Here is a 14432-nt window from a genome sequence, read left to right as displayed (position 1 = left end):
GTTTCTTCAATCTAATTTGAAGACAAGGTTGACTTTGCAGTTTCTGAGCACTTGACAGGTATAAAGAGTTTGATTCTTCCCTTACCCACCACCCTATCTTGTGTCTGAGAATCTACTTCACTTTCATGAATGCAGGTAAGTATTTTCTGCTTAGGCCAAGGAATTTGCATTCGACACTGGGATAATATGTTTGCATTAAAATCTGGTATTGAACCTTCTTGTGTTAAACTGCTAAATGATCTAATTTTGTCAGTGATTAGAAGGCAGATGTCCATCCTGATTCTTCTGAATCTGTTTTCAGTATTTAGTCCTCTTACACACTTGAAAAGGATATGGAAAGTTAAGGGTAACATAATACTATAAGGATTTTGAAGAACAAAATGGGTAGAAATGGAAAATTTGTGCTTCCTACTTGTAGGTTCCTTTTCTGTGAAGTCTCTGTAGGGTGAATATTATCTCTGTTCCTTTGAACTGCTCTGTGTAATACTAGTGTAGTAGTTGGACAGTATGGGCTGAATTCCAGCAATATTTTGAAATATTTTGCACTCAGATCTCGTCCACAAATGTTATCATGTCAGTAGCATGGTGACACAGCAAAGAAAAAGGGTCCCAGAGACAAAAGGAAATGTTTGTGACATGAATATCTGGAAGCTTGCTTTTATGTGGTCATATTGAGAAGGTGATGTTACATCTCCTTTTCTGGATTTTTTTGAAATAATTGCTGTGGATAGTTACTAATTAAGTGGAAGAAAGATCTAAATGAGGCTTATGACTCAACAGTTTAAAGGAGTTGGCTTATTTTATAAAACCACGTGGTCTTGAGCTTGAAACCTGTCACTGAACCTTCAGACTTTTGTGTCTCAAACTGGACCAGGAAAGGGAACTTGGTGACCTCAGCACTTCAGCTGAATTTGGCAGAATCCTTACTGAGCTTTTGACGTGTATATGCAGTTTCTGACATTGTTCCCCTGTTTTCATTTGCATTTTAGTGCTTTTTATTTCTTCCTGTATGCCTACATTTTTCTCTTACTCCTTTGGCCTGCTTGCTAGAAGGGAATCTGTCTTAGCCAAGTAAAACAGATCAGTTGCAGGGACTCTCTTAGGATCTTAAAACTAAAAAAGCAAGCTGTAAACAGAAGGGTTTTGAAGGGACATCTATGTAAGTATCAATAAAAGCCTTCCACTGTGCTCTGAACACTTGCAGTCTTTGGTCAGCAGTGCTTGCTGAGTGCATCTTATTGGGGATGCTTAGACTACTACATCTCATGCTTTTAGTTCAGACATCCCAGTTGACAAGTCTTCCCTAGTTACTGTAGAGGAGTTTTCCCTCGGGGCTCTTCCTAGTTCTTCGCCACTGCTGTTAGCTGTGACATGGAGGTTGCAGTGATTTTTTTTTGTTCACTGTGTGGCCTTCATTCAGAAGCAGATTTATGAAAGCAAGATGTAAAATGTTACATTTATTCATAGGTAGGTCTAGAACTGTCTTCAAAAAAAGGGTCATACTAGTGCTTGAACTTCATAAAGCAAGACAGAAAATAAGATAACAGTGCTCCATCTTCTTTGTTTGCTCCCTCTTTCTTGAAGTAGAAGATTCCTACTGAGACACAGAATGACGGCATTTATAAACCTCATTCAATCTGAGAGTGCCTTGAAAATATTTTGTCTCAATTCAGGGAGATGAAGACCATGTTGTGAGCCTGTGTTATGAGACTGTTTGTGGTGGCCATTCAGTCCTGCTTTTCTGTCCATCCAAGAACTGGTGTGAGAAGCTGGCAGACATCATTGCCAGGGAGTTCTACAGTTTGCAACAAGCTGAGAGTAAGAGAAAAGTAGTTTGTAGAAGACCTATGGTATGCACAGTGTCTTCAATGAAAATTAATTTTAGTAGAAACTATAAAAATATTTTCCTTCTCAAGGTTCTGCGAAAAACTCCACCCCGGTCCCAGTTGTTGTGGACAGAGAAGGGATCAATGAGGTTCTGGATCAGCTAAAGCGTTCTGTCTCAGGTCTGGATTCTGTGCTCCAGCGTACTTTGCCATGGGGAGTGGCATTTCATCATGCAGGTATTCCTGAATATCCCGGTCTTGAATTCTGTAATGGTGGAGTTATATGGGTTTTTTTCACTGTAGGTACCAGCAATTTAGCGGTTGCTTTTTGAAGCCTTTAGTAGCTTATGCCTATATAAGCTTTGAGAATCCCACAGTTAGAGGTAAACTTGAAATTCTTTTATTGTGGCTGAAGACTTTAATTCACAAATTGTTATGATAAACCTATGTGTTGTGTTGGATAACAGAAACTTTTAAAATATAACTTAACTGGGTTTTTTTGCAAAATGCCTGAAAAATTAGCTGATTTGCAGCTCAAGCATTTTCAAGTTGTCCCTAAAGCTGTCAGAGTATTTCAGAGCAATTTCCCTCAGCTTGATATTGAAATAAATGAGTAAATAGAGGAAGTATAATAATGGACATAAAAATAAAAGGAGCATGTGCTGTGAACACTTCTGATTAGATATTTTATTTCTTACTTAAGTAGGTAATACTGTTGTATACGAATGTTGCCTGTTGATTCACCTAGAAAAGGGACTGACTGGGAGAGACAACAGTAGCTATGGCATTGATTAGGTAGGAGGAATAATTCCAAATGCTTATGGAATCTGGATTTCTTTCTCAAGAATTAAATTGTCATGAAGCCCTGAAGGAAATGTAGAAAGATACATACTAGACCTGTAACCCGTAATGGAAATAATGAAGGAGTCCAGAGACAGGACAGTAGATGAATAAATCCTAGTTCCCTGCTGTTTTCTCATTTTTATTTTATTTATTTATTTATTTATTTATTTATGTATTCAATTGCAGTGCTTGTAGATATGCAGTTAGGAACTGTTCATCTTGCCACCATCTGTGCAAGCACCTTAGAAAAACTAGTGTATTACTGTCAATTGAGTAAAAAATACTTAATAATGAAATTTTGGTTCACCTATGGGTCAAAAGAAGTTGACTAAGGTAGTGTTGTGATACTAGTGAATGGCGAATGTTCGTTAAGTTTGTTTGTTCTTCCCCTTGCTTGACAGTAATATTATTAGCTTTTAAATGCAGTGTCACCGTGACAAGGTTCACTAAAAGCCACGTCTCCTCAGGTCTTACTTTTGATGAACGGGACATTATTGAAGGAGCCTTTCGCCAAGGCTTGATTAGAGTCCTGGCAGCAACCTCCACGCTCTCATCTGGAGTGAATTTACCCGCGCGCCGAGTAATTATACGGACACCCGTGTTCGGTGGCAAACTGCTGGACGTTCTCACTTACAAGCAGATGGCTGGAAGGGCTGGCAGGAAAGGAGTAGACACAGAGGGTAAGCAGAGTCTTTATTAACATTCTGTAAGGATGGTGTTAACCTGATTAAATCCAGGGCAGTACTTTGCAATTAGTGACTAATCATGATGAATTCCTTTGGTATTCAGTATGATTAAGTTAATCAAGATGAATTTGTTTGGTATTAATTTGTTTGGTATTAATGGAGTAAAAATTGTAATTCCCAGGGGATTCTTTTCTCTCCAGGAGACTGACTTTGGTATTTACATGTCAGTTACTTCAGGAACAGGATGTTTTCTCCTTTGAATTCTTGTTAGCTTCCAAGGCTGTGTTGTTCTTTTGCCTTAATTCTGTGAACCTTGGTCAGTTAACTAAAATATTTACAGTTTCAGTGAGAAAATTTACAGTAAACTCTCACTGGGCAGGCCTGAAATGTAAGAAATGCATTCCAAGTCTGCTGTCATAATTTGACAAACTCCTGTTGTCTGAAATTCTAATTTAGATTTATTAAACTTCTGCTAAACTTAACCATGAATCTTATGGATCTTGAAAGTAGCAATGCAACAGAAAACAGGGAAATATGAATAGTAGTTCATAGATAATGTGGCATCTTCTTGCATACAGTGGCACTGATAGATGTTCAACAAAATTATTTTAATTTGCAATGAAAATTTATCTTCATGGATGATGTTTGAAAAAAATTGCATTATGTGAGTATAAACACGGTAGAAAATAAGAAGTTCAACAGATGCGGGAAGTGGGATTTGCCCTACTGATGGTTTGATCGGTGCTTGCTGGAACCCTGTGTAAGCAGACTGTTCTTACATTTAGCTTTCTATTTTTGCCAGAGTAGCATAGCAACAGAGCATTTTGCGACCTATATCTCTGTGAGCTATCCCTATGCGTTAAAGAAAAGGGCAACTGCATGCTGTATTTTGAAATTTTCCAGACTTTGTCATTTGACTGTAGCTGGCAGGTGTAAAATGACATTATTCCTTGAAGTTTCTTCTTTTTCCCCTTGAAGTCACAATAATTAGTACCCTTTTTGACAGTTCTGATGTGACTGTGTTGTGCACAGTAAGCAGTTGATTTTATGCTGATAAGCTTCATGAATGTACCATTTTTTTCCACTCCACAGAGTCTTTTGGATGAGAACATAAAGCTATGTTGCCAGCTGCTACTCTTTCACAGAGTAGGGAGACTGGAGGACAGCAACTTCAGCTGGAAAAAATGCCTTATGTGGATATGAAATTCAGCTGACAGACAAAAGATAATTGCTGTCGGGTAGAATGCCTCCTCCTCTCCCACCATTGTACTTTTGGGCTGTCTTGTGGTTTGATCTTTTAGTTTCTTTTTCTTGGTTTGATGGAAATTTAAAAATATCATCTTAGAGAATGAAATTTGATTACTTTTGCATTCATCAAAATTTTCATGTTCCCAAGGAGAAATAGGTAAAGCTGCTCCATATCGATGAACAAAACTTAGAAATATAATAGGGCCTTTATTGTTTTTAATGAAGTTTTATGCTTGGGTAGCCAGAGCCTTCTGGTGTTTGTCTAATCTAATGCTAACCTACTCTTTGCCTTGCATCTGGAATGGTCAATAAGGAATATTGGAACAGCTCAGTTCCTTTTTTTTTTTTTTATTGTTTACTACATTGCAATTATTGGCTTTAAGTTCTCAGTGGCATCTTGGGAAAGGGTATCCTCCATATCTTCCAAGTCTTGAATAACTGTCAGATAATACAGAGCCAAGGGGATACCCATTTTCTGTTAGATTTTCTGTTAGGTTTACCACTCTGAAGAATCAAAGTTTTCGGAGGGAATTGTAGGTCACATCAAAACCCAAATACAAAGTGACTGAATGTTCTTAATTGCTAAAATCAAAATAAGCTTTGCTTTCGCAAAATAATTCTTACAGGCAGTTGATCTTCTGTACTCTTTGGCTCTATCAAAAGTATGTGGTCAACAGATGTCAAAGATTTCACCTGGCAGGATAAAAAAATCCAGGACATGTCCTCTGAGTGTGTATTTATCCTGCAATTCATTTATGTAAACATGTTTAAGTTGTATTTTGTTACTCACCTACACTGCATTTATTTATTCTGTTCGTTAAATTTAAGTGCAGTTGTGTTTTCATTACCTCTGAATTTGTTGATTACTTTAGCATTACCACAGCTACAGTTTTATCACAACATTCCTAGAATCTTACTAAGATACCTACTACCAAAATTACCTTGTGTCCAGACTATGTGCATTTAAATCTTAACAAGTTATCATAACCCTATCATGATATTTATTGTACAGCTAATCCAAATCTAATGCACTCTTCTTAGTCAAAGACAAAAGTGTCCTACCCCTAATTCATTTATCCTGTGCCATTTGGCAATGCTGCTAACTAGCTAGAGTCTCCCAGGGACCTACTTTCTCTATAAGAGCTTTGTAGAAAAAGTCTCCTGTTTGTGACCACTGTATTTTCCATGGGCAGGCTGTACTGTGATCTCATTAAAGGAATTTAGCCATTATTTTCATTTTTGTTTCATGACTCTCAGACCTTTTTTGTCTCCCACAGAGTTTAAGTGGTTAGAGGTTAACTTAACGATATCTGATAGAGAATTTTAAGGTAAGATTTATTTAGATGTACTTGCGCTGGAAACCATTCAGGATACTTAAGATTTTGTGTGTGTGCATGTATATGCATATATGAAAGTTCAGAGAATGTATAGTTACTTAGATTAATAATTTGGCATTTCTGAATTAGTTTGGTACCTGTGTTATTTCGGGACTGGAAGATGATTGAATGAACACAAAATGTCAAAGTGCTTTGCAGCTTTTATGTTTTCCTCTTTTGAGAATTTTGTCAGTTTAAAAATGTAGCAAAGAAGAAAAATTGATGCCACTGTGTATTATAGTTCCAATCAATTCCAGAACAAGAAGCAAGACTGGTTCAGCAGAAAAGCAGATGCACAGAGAGGCTGTGAAATCTCTTAGCTGATTTGGCAAGACCCTCACTAGCCTAATGTAACTTTGAAGCTTGCTCTGCTTTTAGTTCTTAAGTATTACACATCTGTGGAGTTCTTAAATAGCAATTCATATACACTGTTCAAGGTTGCACAGGTTTTTCTCTTCTTTTGTTACTCGGCTTTTTGGAAAATAACTACAGTTTTCCCTTCCAATAATATCTCCTTGATGAAATGAGTGCAGCTATTAGAGTGCTAAGATGCAGTACTAAGATCATTGATGTTTTTGTATTTTTTGTTTTTCTTTTCCAATAGGTGAGAGCATTTTGGTTTGCAAGCCCTCAGAAAGATCGAAAGGAACTGCTCTGCTTCAGGGATCTCTCAAGCCTGTTTGCAGCTGTTTGCTTAGAAGAGAAGGGGAAGGTGTTGCTTCTAGCATGAAAAGAGCAATACTTGAGGTACAGGACACATGGAGAGGGATTAGAACTGTGCTTGCACTCTTGTAAAATGCTTTCTTTTGTGACACCATCAAATGTTTTCTGTGCACTTTCTTTTTCATGTGTTTCCTCCCTTGCCAGACCAAGCATCTTCAGAAGAAAATCATTTAGGTCTGCCAGCTTCCTTCAGTATTCAGCATTTTTTCTGGAATGTTTCTCTGCTTGCTGCAGATTAGGATGTGAGCACGCTCAAACAAGGGTTACTAAGCTTTGCTTTTGCATTTAGATGCAACCCTTAGGCAGAAATGAGTGTAATTCTTAAACTTCATGTGTGACCTGACATTCTTAACTGGAGGATGCTTGCAAATTAGTGATCCTAGAGGCTTTATAGACTGAATTGGGCTGTAATGAAATCTGTAGAACCTTGTAGGGTCCCTTATTTCCCCCTTCAATTTACCTACCTCTTTTGCACAGAAATGACTGAAATTTTATTAATACATTTTTGATGAGGAAACAGGTGTGGTACCCAATTTGCTTCCTCTAGCCTGTCCTCCTCTGTAGGGTTCCTATAGAAGTAAAAAGGGCCAAAAGGATTTTTTTCCACGCAAGTGAGTTTATGTGGTTTTTTCCCAAAGTTGCTTTTGGGCTTGAACCTAGATTAGATGCAGGACTCTCTAAATACAGTTTGTTTGCTATGCTTCTACTGTCTTGCAAAAACTGCTGTGAAACTTAGAACTTGGTTGTGATTCCATAGATTTTGAATTTTTAGCAAACCATTTTTAGCAAAGCATTTTTATACATAAAATCTATCTAAAAGATGGGAGTTTCCTTCAGGTGTTGTTTCTTTGTAACATGGAAAAAATCCATTGAAATCATGGAAGAAAGTTTATAGTTAAACACCTTGCTTATCTCGAGGAAGACACACACATGGAAATGGCACACAAGGAAAGAGCAGTTGTGTGAAAAACAAAACCAAACCAAAATCCAATGGGAAAAAAATCAATCTCAATCAGGAAAACAATAATGGGGTATAGCATTTGCATTTATTAAGAGAAAATGTCAGTATACTGAAAAGCCTTAGGTGAACTCCTCCTTCTTAGTTTGCTTTTTGTCTTCAGAAAATTGCAGCTTGTGTTCTAACATGTGAAAAATATTTCACAGTGTTGGCTAAGCAAAATGCCTAGGGCTAGTCTCAAATCTAAATTGCTGCTATGTGTATGTCCACTTTCAAAATAAGATTTTATAATTAATTCTTTCCCATAGATTAGTCTCTTACTTCTACCTAAATTGACTGGGTTCTTGCCAAGAAAAATCTTTACGATTGGCTGTTGCTTTGCCTTATATTCCCCTCTTGTACTGGATCTTTAAAACTTAGATGATGGATCAACCTCTTTGATTCTCCAATCTGATGTTCTCTCCTACTGTGTCTCTAGCAACATGAACAAGTAGTTTTCTTCAACAGATCATAGTGGGGGGAGTGGCCAACACTCCAGATGATGTGCAGACCTATGCTTCTTGCACTCTGCTTGCATCCAGCTTGAAAGAAAGCAAGTGGGAAAATGAGAAAGAACAAGACAAAGCACAGGCTGGACCTATCGAGGCTTGTGTGGCGTGGTTGCTGGAAAATGAATTCATTCAGGTTCTGGACTCTGGCAATGATGTGAAAGGTAACGTTGGTGTTCTTCCCGGTGACTGCAGTTAGTTTTGATTCAGTAAATCTTCTGCAGCTGGGTAGATGTTCAATGTAACTTTATAATAAGGACTTCTGTGCATTTTCTATTTATTTTAAAGAATCATGTGTATCAAGATTTTTTTAGCTTTCCAGTGGGTGTTTTTGTACCTGCTTTAGCATATTTTCCATGCATGTGTTCTTGGAAGGCACATCACCTGCACTCCACCTCTAAGACTGATGTGTCTTAGTCTACAAGTTCCCAAAATATCTTTTAACAAAGCATGCTTTAACCACAGGATTTGTGTACATTTACTGTAAACTAGGATTTTTGTCTTTCTGGAGAAGAACCAGTACAGTCTAAAAGAGTGCAGGTCTTTTCTAGAACTGCTTGGTGTACATGATTGCACTTTTCCCTGATTTTGGCTATTTTCTTAAAATGGCTAAGGATGAGACTCTTACAGTAGTAGTAAGAATCCCCATTACAGGTTAATTTGTAACTCCTTAAAGAAAAGATAATTGGAGATATTTAGTGTTCCTAAGAAAGAAATAGTCAAAATGGTAACTGCTAGGCAGGATGGCAGATGGGACTCCAATGTTTTTTGTTCAAATAGCTATTACAACTGTTAGTCTGAGTAGTTAGAGGGATCTGAGCTTGGGATCTGGCCTCTGAAAAAGGCTAGTTAAACCTTTTATTATTTCCATTTTTCTGTCTTCAGAATGGAGAAATACACTATTTTTTGAAAAAAACAGTTGGAAAAAGTTAGTAGAGTTGGTATCTCTCAAATACATTGCAACCTGAAAATGATATATAAACTTGCACTTAAATGTTTTTCTATGTGATTCCTTTTTTTTTAAACAGCAAAGGTTTATCACCCAACACATCTTGGCTCAGCTACTCTTTCCTCTTCTCTTTCACCAACTGAAGCCATGGAAATCTTTGCTGACCTGCAGCGAGCTATGAAAAGCTTTGTTCTGGAGAATGATCTGCATATTGTCTATTTGGTAGGTTCCTCGTTCTGTGTCTTGTGTTTTGTACTGCCAAAACTAAGGAAAGGAGAGACAGCACAATGCAGAGTTCTTGAAGGCTCTATGAACATAGTTGGGTTTTCTCTGTGTGTGCTTTGCTTCGCTTATCCTTCATGAAGAAAAGTTTCTAAATAGAATGTTCTTCAGAACTAGTTTGTTCCCATATTGTGTAGGCAGGTGCTGTGTGCCATCTAAGCCCATTGTTGTCACTCCTGACTTTGTAAGATTTCAGAACTTCGTAAGTTTTAAGCCTAAGATAATGGTAATTTTTCCAAGACACTTGAAGTTGATGAAACGAATTGGTTTTGTTGTGGGTTTGGCATCAGCAGGCTTAATCTCATATTAGTTTTGGAGGCTTAGAAAATTTTGGGGGTTTTAGTATCTATTTTTCCTGCAAAAAGCCTCAGAGAGCTACACTACTTTCTTCCTGTGGGTGGGCCTTTCTTCAGTTCAGTAACAGTGAAATTCATCTCTGATTTAATTTACTTGCCTGGTGATGCTGCCAGGGCTAAAGGAAGGAGTGTGATAAATCTTGTGAGGGGAAGTGTCCAAAGTGTGTCAAGATTTATGAACATGAACACTTGAAAAGCTAAGCAATGCTATTTAAGACCTTTGGAGAGGAAGCCACAAACCTGTGAAGATTAGTGAGGAAACCAGATGGAGTTGCAGTGAACAACATAGGATTTGTGGCTGCCAGAGGCCCACCATGCAATCATCATCCTAAATTTGACAGTCGTCTTCAGCCTTCTTAAGTGTAAAGTGTATTCTCTTTATCAGAATGACAAATCAAAGACAAAATTTGGGCATCTTGTCTGAAAAAAAATATTCACTTCAAGAAGAATGTGCTTGCAATTACAGAAATTTTTGAGCTGGGGGATGGGGGAGGCAAGAGACTGCGGGTACCTGCCTCTGCTTGTTGTGTTCTTCTTAGTTATGGGCTCATACTGACAGATTTTTTTTTTCTACTTGTGCCCCATGTGTACCCATATCTCTGTTTTAGAGGACTACATCATATTTTGTTCTATTTCTATTAGGCAAAATGAACTCCTTTGTGTTATGCACCAGTGAATTTTTTCCCTGTTTGCATCTCCAAAACAGAAAAAAAAGGAAGAAATTTGGTCATGTCCTGGGGTAGAGGCAGTGACGGCAGTATATTTTTATGCTGTACTTTTTAATTGCAGCAGCTTGTCTTATGTTATTTTAAATTGAATACCCTGTTGAAAAAATGTTCTTGAGATTCTCTTCTGTTAAGCTACCCTAAAACACTTTCTTGCAAGGCTGTTCGTTTTCAAGGGCAGAGGTTTGTTTTATTTTGGTGGCTTTTTAAATTTTTTTAAGACTTGATCTTCATCTATTCCTCATGGACTACAGGGAGTTTGTCTGCTATAATGCTTTTTAACTCTCTTAAGCTTGAATCTTTTACTTGTGCAAATATGAAACTGAATTCCAAGACCTTATGTTTTAGGAAAGTTGGTTAAAACAAATAAGTATTTGCCAAATTAGGAAAAGAGTTTTCTTTAAAGGAAAAAAAAACCCCACAACAAAAGCCCAGTAAAGAAAAAAAGACAATCCCCCACTTTAATAACTCTTATTCTTCTCAGTAGATGTAGGGACATGGATGATTTGCAGTTATGTAGGCATCTGGTGTTCTGTATCATGTTAAACGCTCCCCAGGAACTGTTAGTTCTTTCAAAATAATTAATCTTGCTTTATACTGATCTGGATGTGAACAAATTTTATCTCCTCATACTGAAACTTACTCTGTGCTGACTGAACGTTAACAGAATTGGTTTTATGTCTAAAAGTGTGTGGATGGCCTGGATGGCTTTTTTGTTAGTTGTTAATAAAATTGACATTTCTTGTACTCCAGGTAAATGAAAGCTTCAGCAAGTTCTGACAAAATCTTTGTCCTTCCTGCTTTACCAAATGCTGTGGTGGTGGTTAGTGTGGTTTTAAGAGGTTGACAGATATTTGTAAATTTTATTAAAAAAAGAATAAAACATTGTTTTGTTAAAGGAGAATGAAGATAGAGATTAAAAATTGTTTAGTGTCTTGGATTTAGGGAGTAATCTGACGAAGATTCCAAACTGTTTAATTGTTAGAGTACCTGTATGAGTCAGATCTCATCGGTACAAATATTAAAAAATTATGTTAGAAGAGGTTTTACTTTCTTTATCGTACGTGGTTATGACTCAGTGCCTCTACGTAGTGTGTAGGATGCTCTAACCGCTTTCCCTAGGTTTTATTTTTGTTTACCCAGAGCTCTGTTCTGTTTGTTTCTCTGAAATAGATTTTTTTATTTTTTTTAGGTCACCCCAGTGTATGAGGAGTGGACCACAATTGATTGGTACCAGTTTTTCTGCTTATGGGAGAAGCTTCCTGCCTCAATGAAACGTGTGGCTGAGCTGGTGGGGATTGAAGAAGGCTTTCTAGCTCGTTCTGTAAGAGGCAAAATCATAGCTAAAACAGAGAAACAGCACAGACAAATGGCCATCCACAAAAGGTAGCCATAGAATGTGGGTGTCAATGTGCAAATGCTAGAGGCTATAACATTTGTGATGGACAGGCTCTGTGTCTGTTTTCAGGAACTGGCTCTCTTTCTGAGTGAGCTGATAGCTTGGAGAACCTGGACCTGGTTTGCTCTGGTCTGAGAACATTGCTGGCACAAGATGTTTGTGCTGTTGTTTTTGGAAGCCATCTTCTCTGTTTCATGTGCTCTTCTGTCCTATGCTATCATGGTGCATATTGCCATGTACAGTAATGTGCCCTGGATGACAATTTTATTTCTACATGTGCTTCTTCAACAGGTTTTTCACCAGTCTGGCCCTTCTGGATTTAATCAGCGAGGTTCCCTTAAACGATATGACCAAGAAATATGGCTGTAGTCGTGGCCAGCTTCAGTCCTTGCAGCAGTCTGCTGCCACTTATGCAGGTGAGTTGTCTGGGCAAAATACCTGAGGAGTCTTAGGTTAGTCAGGGGTTTTTTTTTGCTTCCAGATATGAGGCTAAGATAGCCATGGTGTAGTACTAATAACAAACAGTCTTGTAAAACCTCTTACGGATTTATAGCTTAACCCGTGGTTGCCCCTGCTTTGAGATGGAACCACTGCTGTGGGAAGGGGGTCAACTGAGTGGAATCAAGCAATCCTGTAGCATGCTGAGGAAAATCTGTGGAAATCATCTGTGTTCAATACTAAAGATGTTAAATAGTTACACGTCTGTTCTAAAACTTTGCTCTATCAGGAAAGAGAAGCTTTCAGCGTTGGGTAAAGGTTGGGGCCTCTAAGATGGAACATGGCTTTCTTCTAGTTGCAAATTTAATTGACTGGAAAGTATAAGGTTATAGTTTTCAAAACAGAGCGAGTAGTTTCTGGGTCATTTATCACCAGATCACAAGAGGTCAGATAGCTGCCACCTTTAACTTAACATCCTTAATTAGGCTGTGTAGGAGTAGAAGTATCAGCCCACCATGTCACCGAGATATTTTTTTTCTGTTGCCTAAGTCCTCCATTACTCCATAAGTGGGTTTTCAATTTATAAGACAGTTTTAGCTCAACTTGCGAAACCCTATGTGTGGGTTGCAGCATGAGTCAAAGCCCCAAAATGAAAAGGTCACGCCAACTGATGCAGAGTAGTTTAAATTAATTCTGGTAGTATAAATAACTTTTTGTTGTAGCAGTTTCATAATTCTCTATTCCCAGTATTAATAATTTTCACAAAAATAATTTGGGAAGTAATATGAACTGTTGACATGGCATATAGTTAAGAGAGATGATAAAAGTTGTATTCTATAATCACTATAAAAATAGTGAGGGATGCCATGTCTTTCAGTTATTTTCATATTCTGTAGATCCAATCTGTGAGAATGCAACTGTGTTTTTCCAGCTCTTTTCCTTTTCCCATGCACTGGGGACAGCAGTTGTAACCTTTATCATAGGCTTTGCTATCTCCTGTGATGCTCTCAGTAACTGAAGTTATGTAATCCACAATTTGCTCTTATGGACATCAGTGCTGGCCTTCCTCAAAGATCTGTGGCTTCTCTTAGTGCCTCTCATCACTGCTTTTTCTATTGCCTTTTTTTCAGTGTGGTTGTTTCATAGGACTCCTGTTCCAGGATGTACATGTGTTTCACACTTTCAAGATCAGCATCTTTGTAAAACCAGTGTCATTCAGAATTTTTACCTCACTGATAAACTAGTTCTGCAAGATCAGCTCCTAGTCATAGTTGTAATAGGCATGATTTAGTTTCTGTAAGTAATGGGAAGGTGGGAAATGTAAAGTGAATACCAGTTCAGACTGGGGGGTGGGGAGTGAATCCAGCTTAGTAGGACTGGAGCTGGAGTTAAGACACTGATGTAACTTTTGTGTTCCAGGAATGATAACAGTTTTCTGTAATCGACTGGGCTGGCACAACATGGAGCTGTTGCTCTCTCAGTTCCAGAGTCGCCTCACTTTTGGGGTTCATAGGGAGCTTTGTGACCTGGTACGAGTATCTCTGCTGAATGCACAGCGTGCCAGGACACTTTACAATGCTGGCTTTGTCACCGTGGCTGATCTTGCTAAAGCCAGTCCTGATGATGTGGCAGCTGCTCTGAAGAATTCAGTGCCATTCAAAAGGTGAGAAATCAGTAAGTCCAGAAGTCAATAAAAGGAGTTTGTTTGTAGGGTGAAGGATTACAAGATGAAACCTGTGGTAAAATATGGCAACCTTTAGGACTTCGTACCAGATGTTAGAATTAGCTTGCAGGTCTCTGTGACTGATCACAGTCATTCCATGATTATTTTGAAATTAATAGAAACATGTTTTATTTGTAGCCTAAGTTTTTGAGACCTAAATTTTCTTCTTATTCCTCTTTTCAATGCACTACTTAGTCCTGGATGAATTGTTAATGCTTTATGAGGAGCTTTTTTCTGAGCTTTCTGAGGAGCTTTTTTCTGAGGAGCTGCCTCTAAAAAGCAGCTGCACCATATGATCAAAGTAGTTTGTGATTTATTACTGATTATCTTTTGAGATTCTCTTGTGATTTTC

The 14432-nt window shown here is 37.9% G+C and overlaps 1 protein-coding gene across 4 annotated transcripts in view; it reads left to right on the top strand.

The window, feature by feature from the left end:
- POLQ (DNA polymerase theta) overlaps window positions 1-14432 on the top strand; it is a 53060-nt gene that overhangs the window by 13043 nt on the left and 25585 nt on the right. For 3 of the 4 annotated variants that reach the window (XM_017814861.1, XM_017814860.1, XM_017814863.1), the window contains exons 7-15: window positions 1674-1818; window positions 1917-2063; window positions 3137-3349; window positions 6584-6726; window positions 8168-8372; window positions 9237-9379; window positions 11713-11906; window positions 12211-12335; window positions 13777-14020. In XM_017814861.1, the coding sequence (XP_017670350.1) occupies window positions 1674-1818; window positions 1917-2063; window positions 3137-3349; window positions 6584-6726; window positions 8168-8372; window positions 9237-9379; window positions 11713-11906; window positions 12211-12335; window positions 13777-14020 (1559 nt within the window). Of the gene's footprint in view, window positions 1-1673; window positions 1819-1916; window positions 2064-2539; window positions 2622-3136; window positions 3350-6583; window positions 6727-8167; window positions 8373-9236; window positions 9380-11712; window positions 11907-12210; window positions 12336-13776; window positions 14021-14432 lie in introns of those variants that run through there. The other variant, XM_017814862.1, reaches the window with a different exon arrangement.

The sequence above is a fragment of the Lepidothrix coronata genome, unplaced genomic scaffold (assembly GCF_001604755.1).
Source record: "Lepidothrix coronata isolate B3197 unplaced genomic scaffold, Lepidothrix_coronata-1.0 Scaffold46, whole genome shotgun sequence".
NCBI classification, from domain to species: domain Eukaryota; kingdom Metazoa; phylum Chordata; class Aves; order Passeriformes; family Pipridae; genus Lepidothrix; species Lepidothrix coronata.
This window is presented reverse-complemented; position numbering and strand designations above follow the sequence as displayed.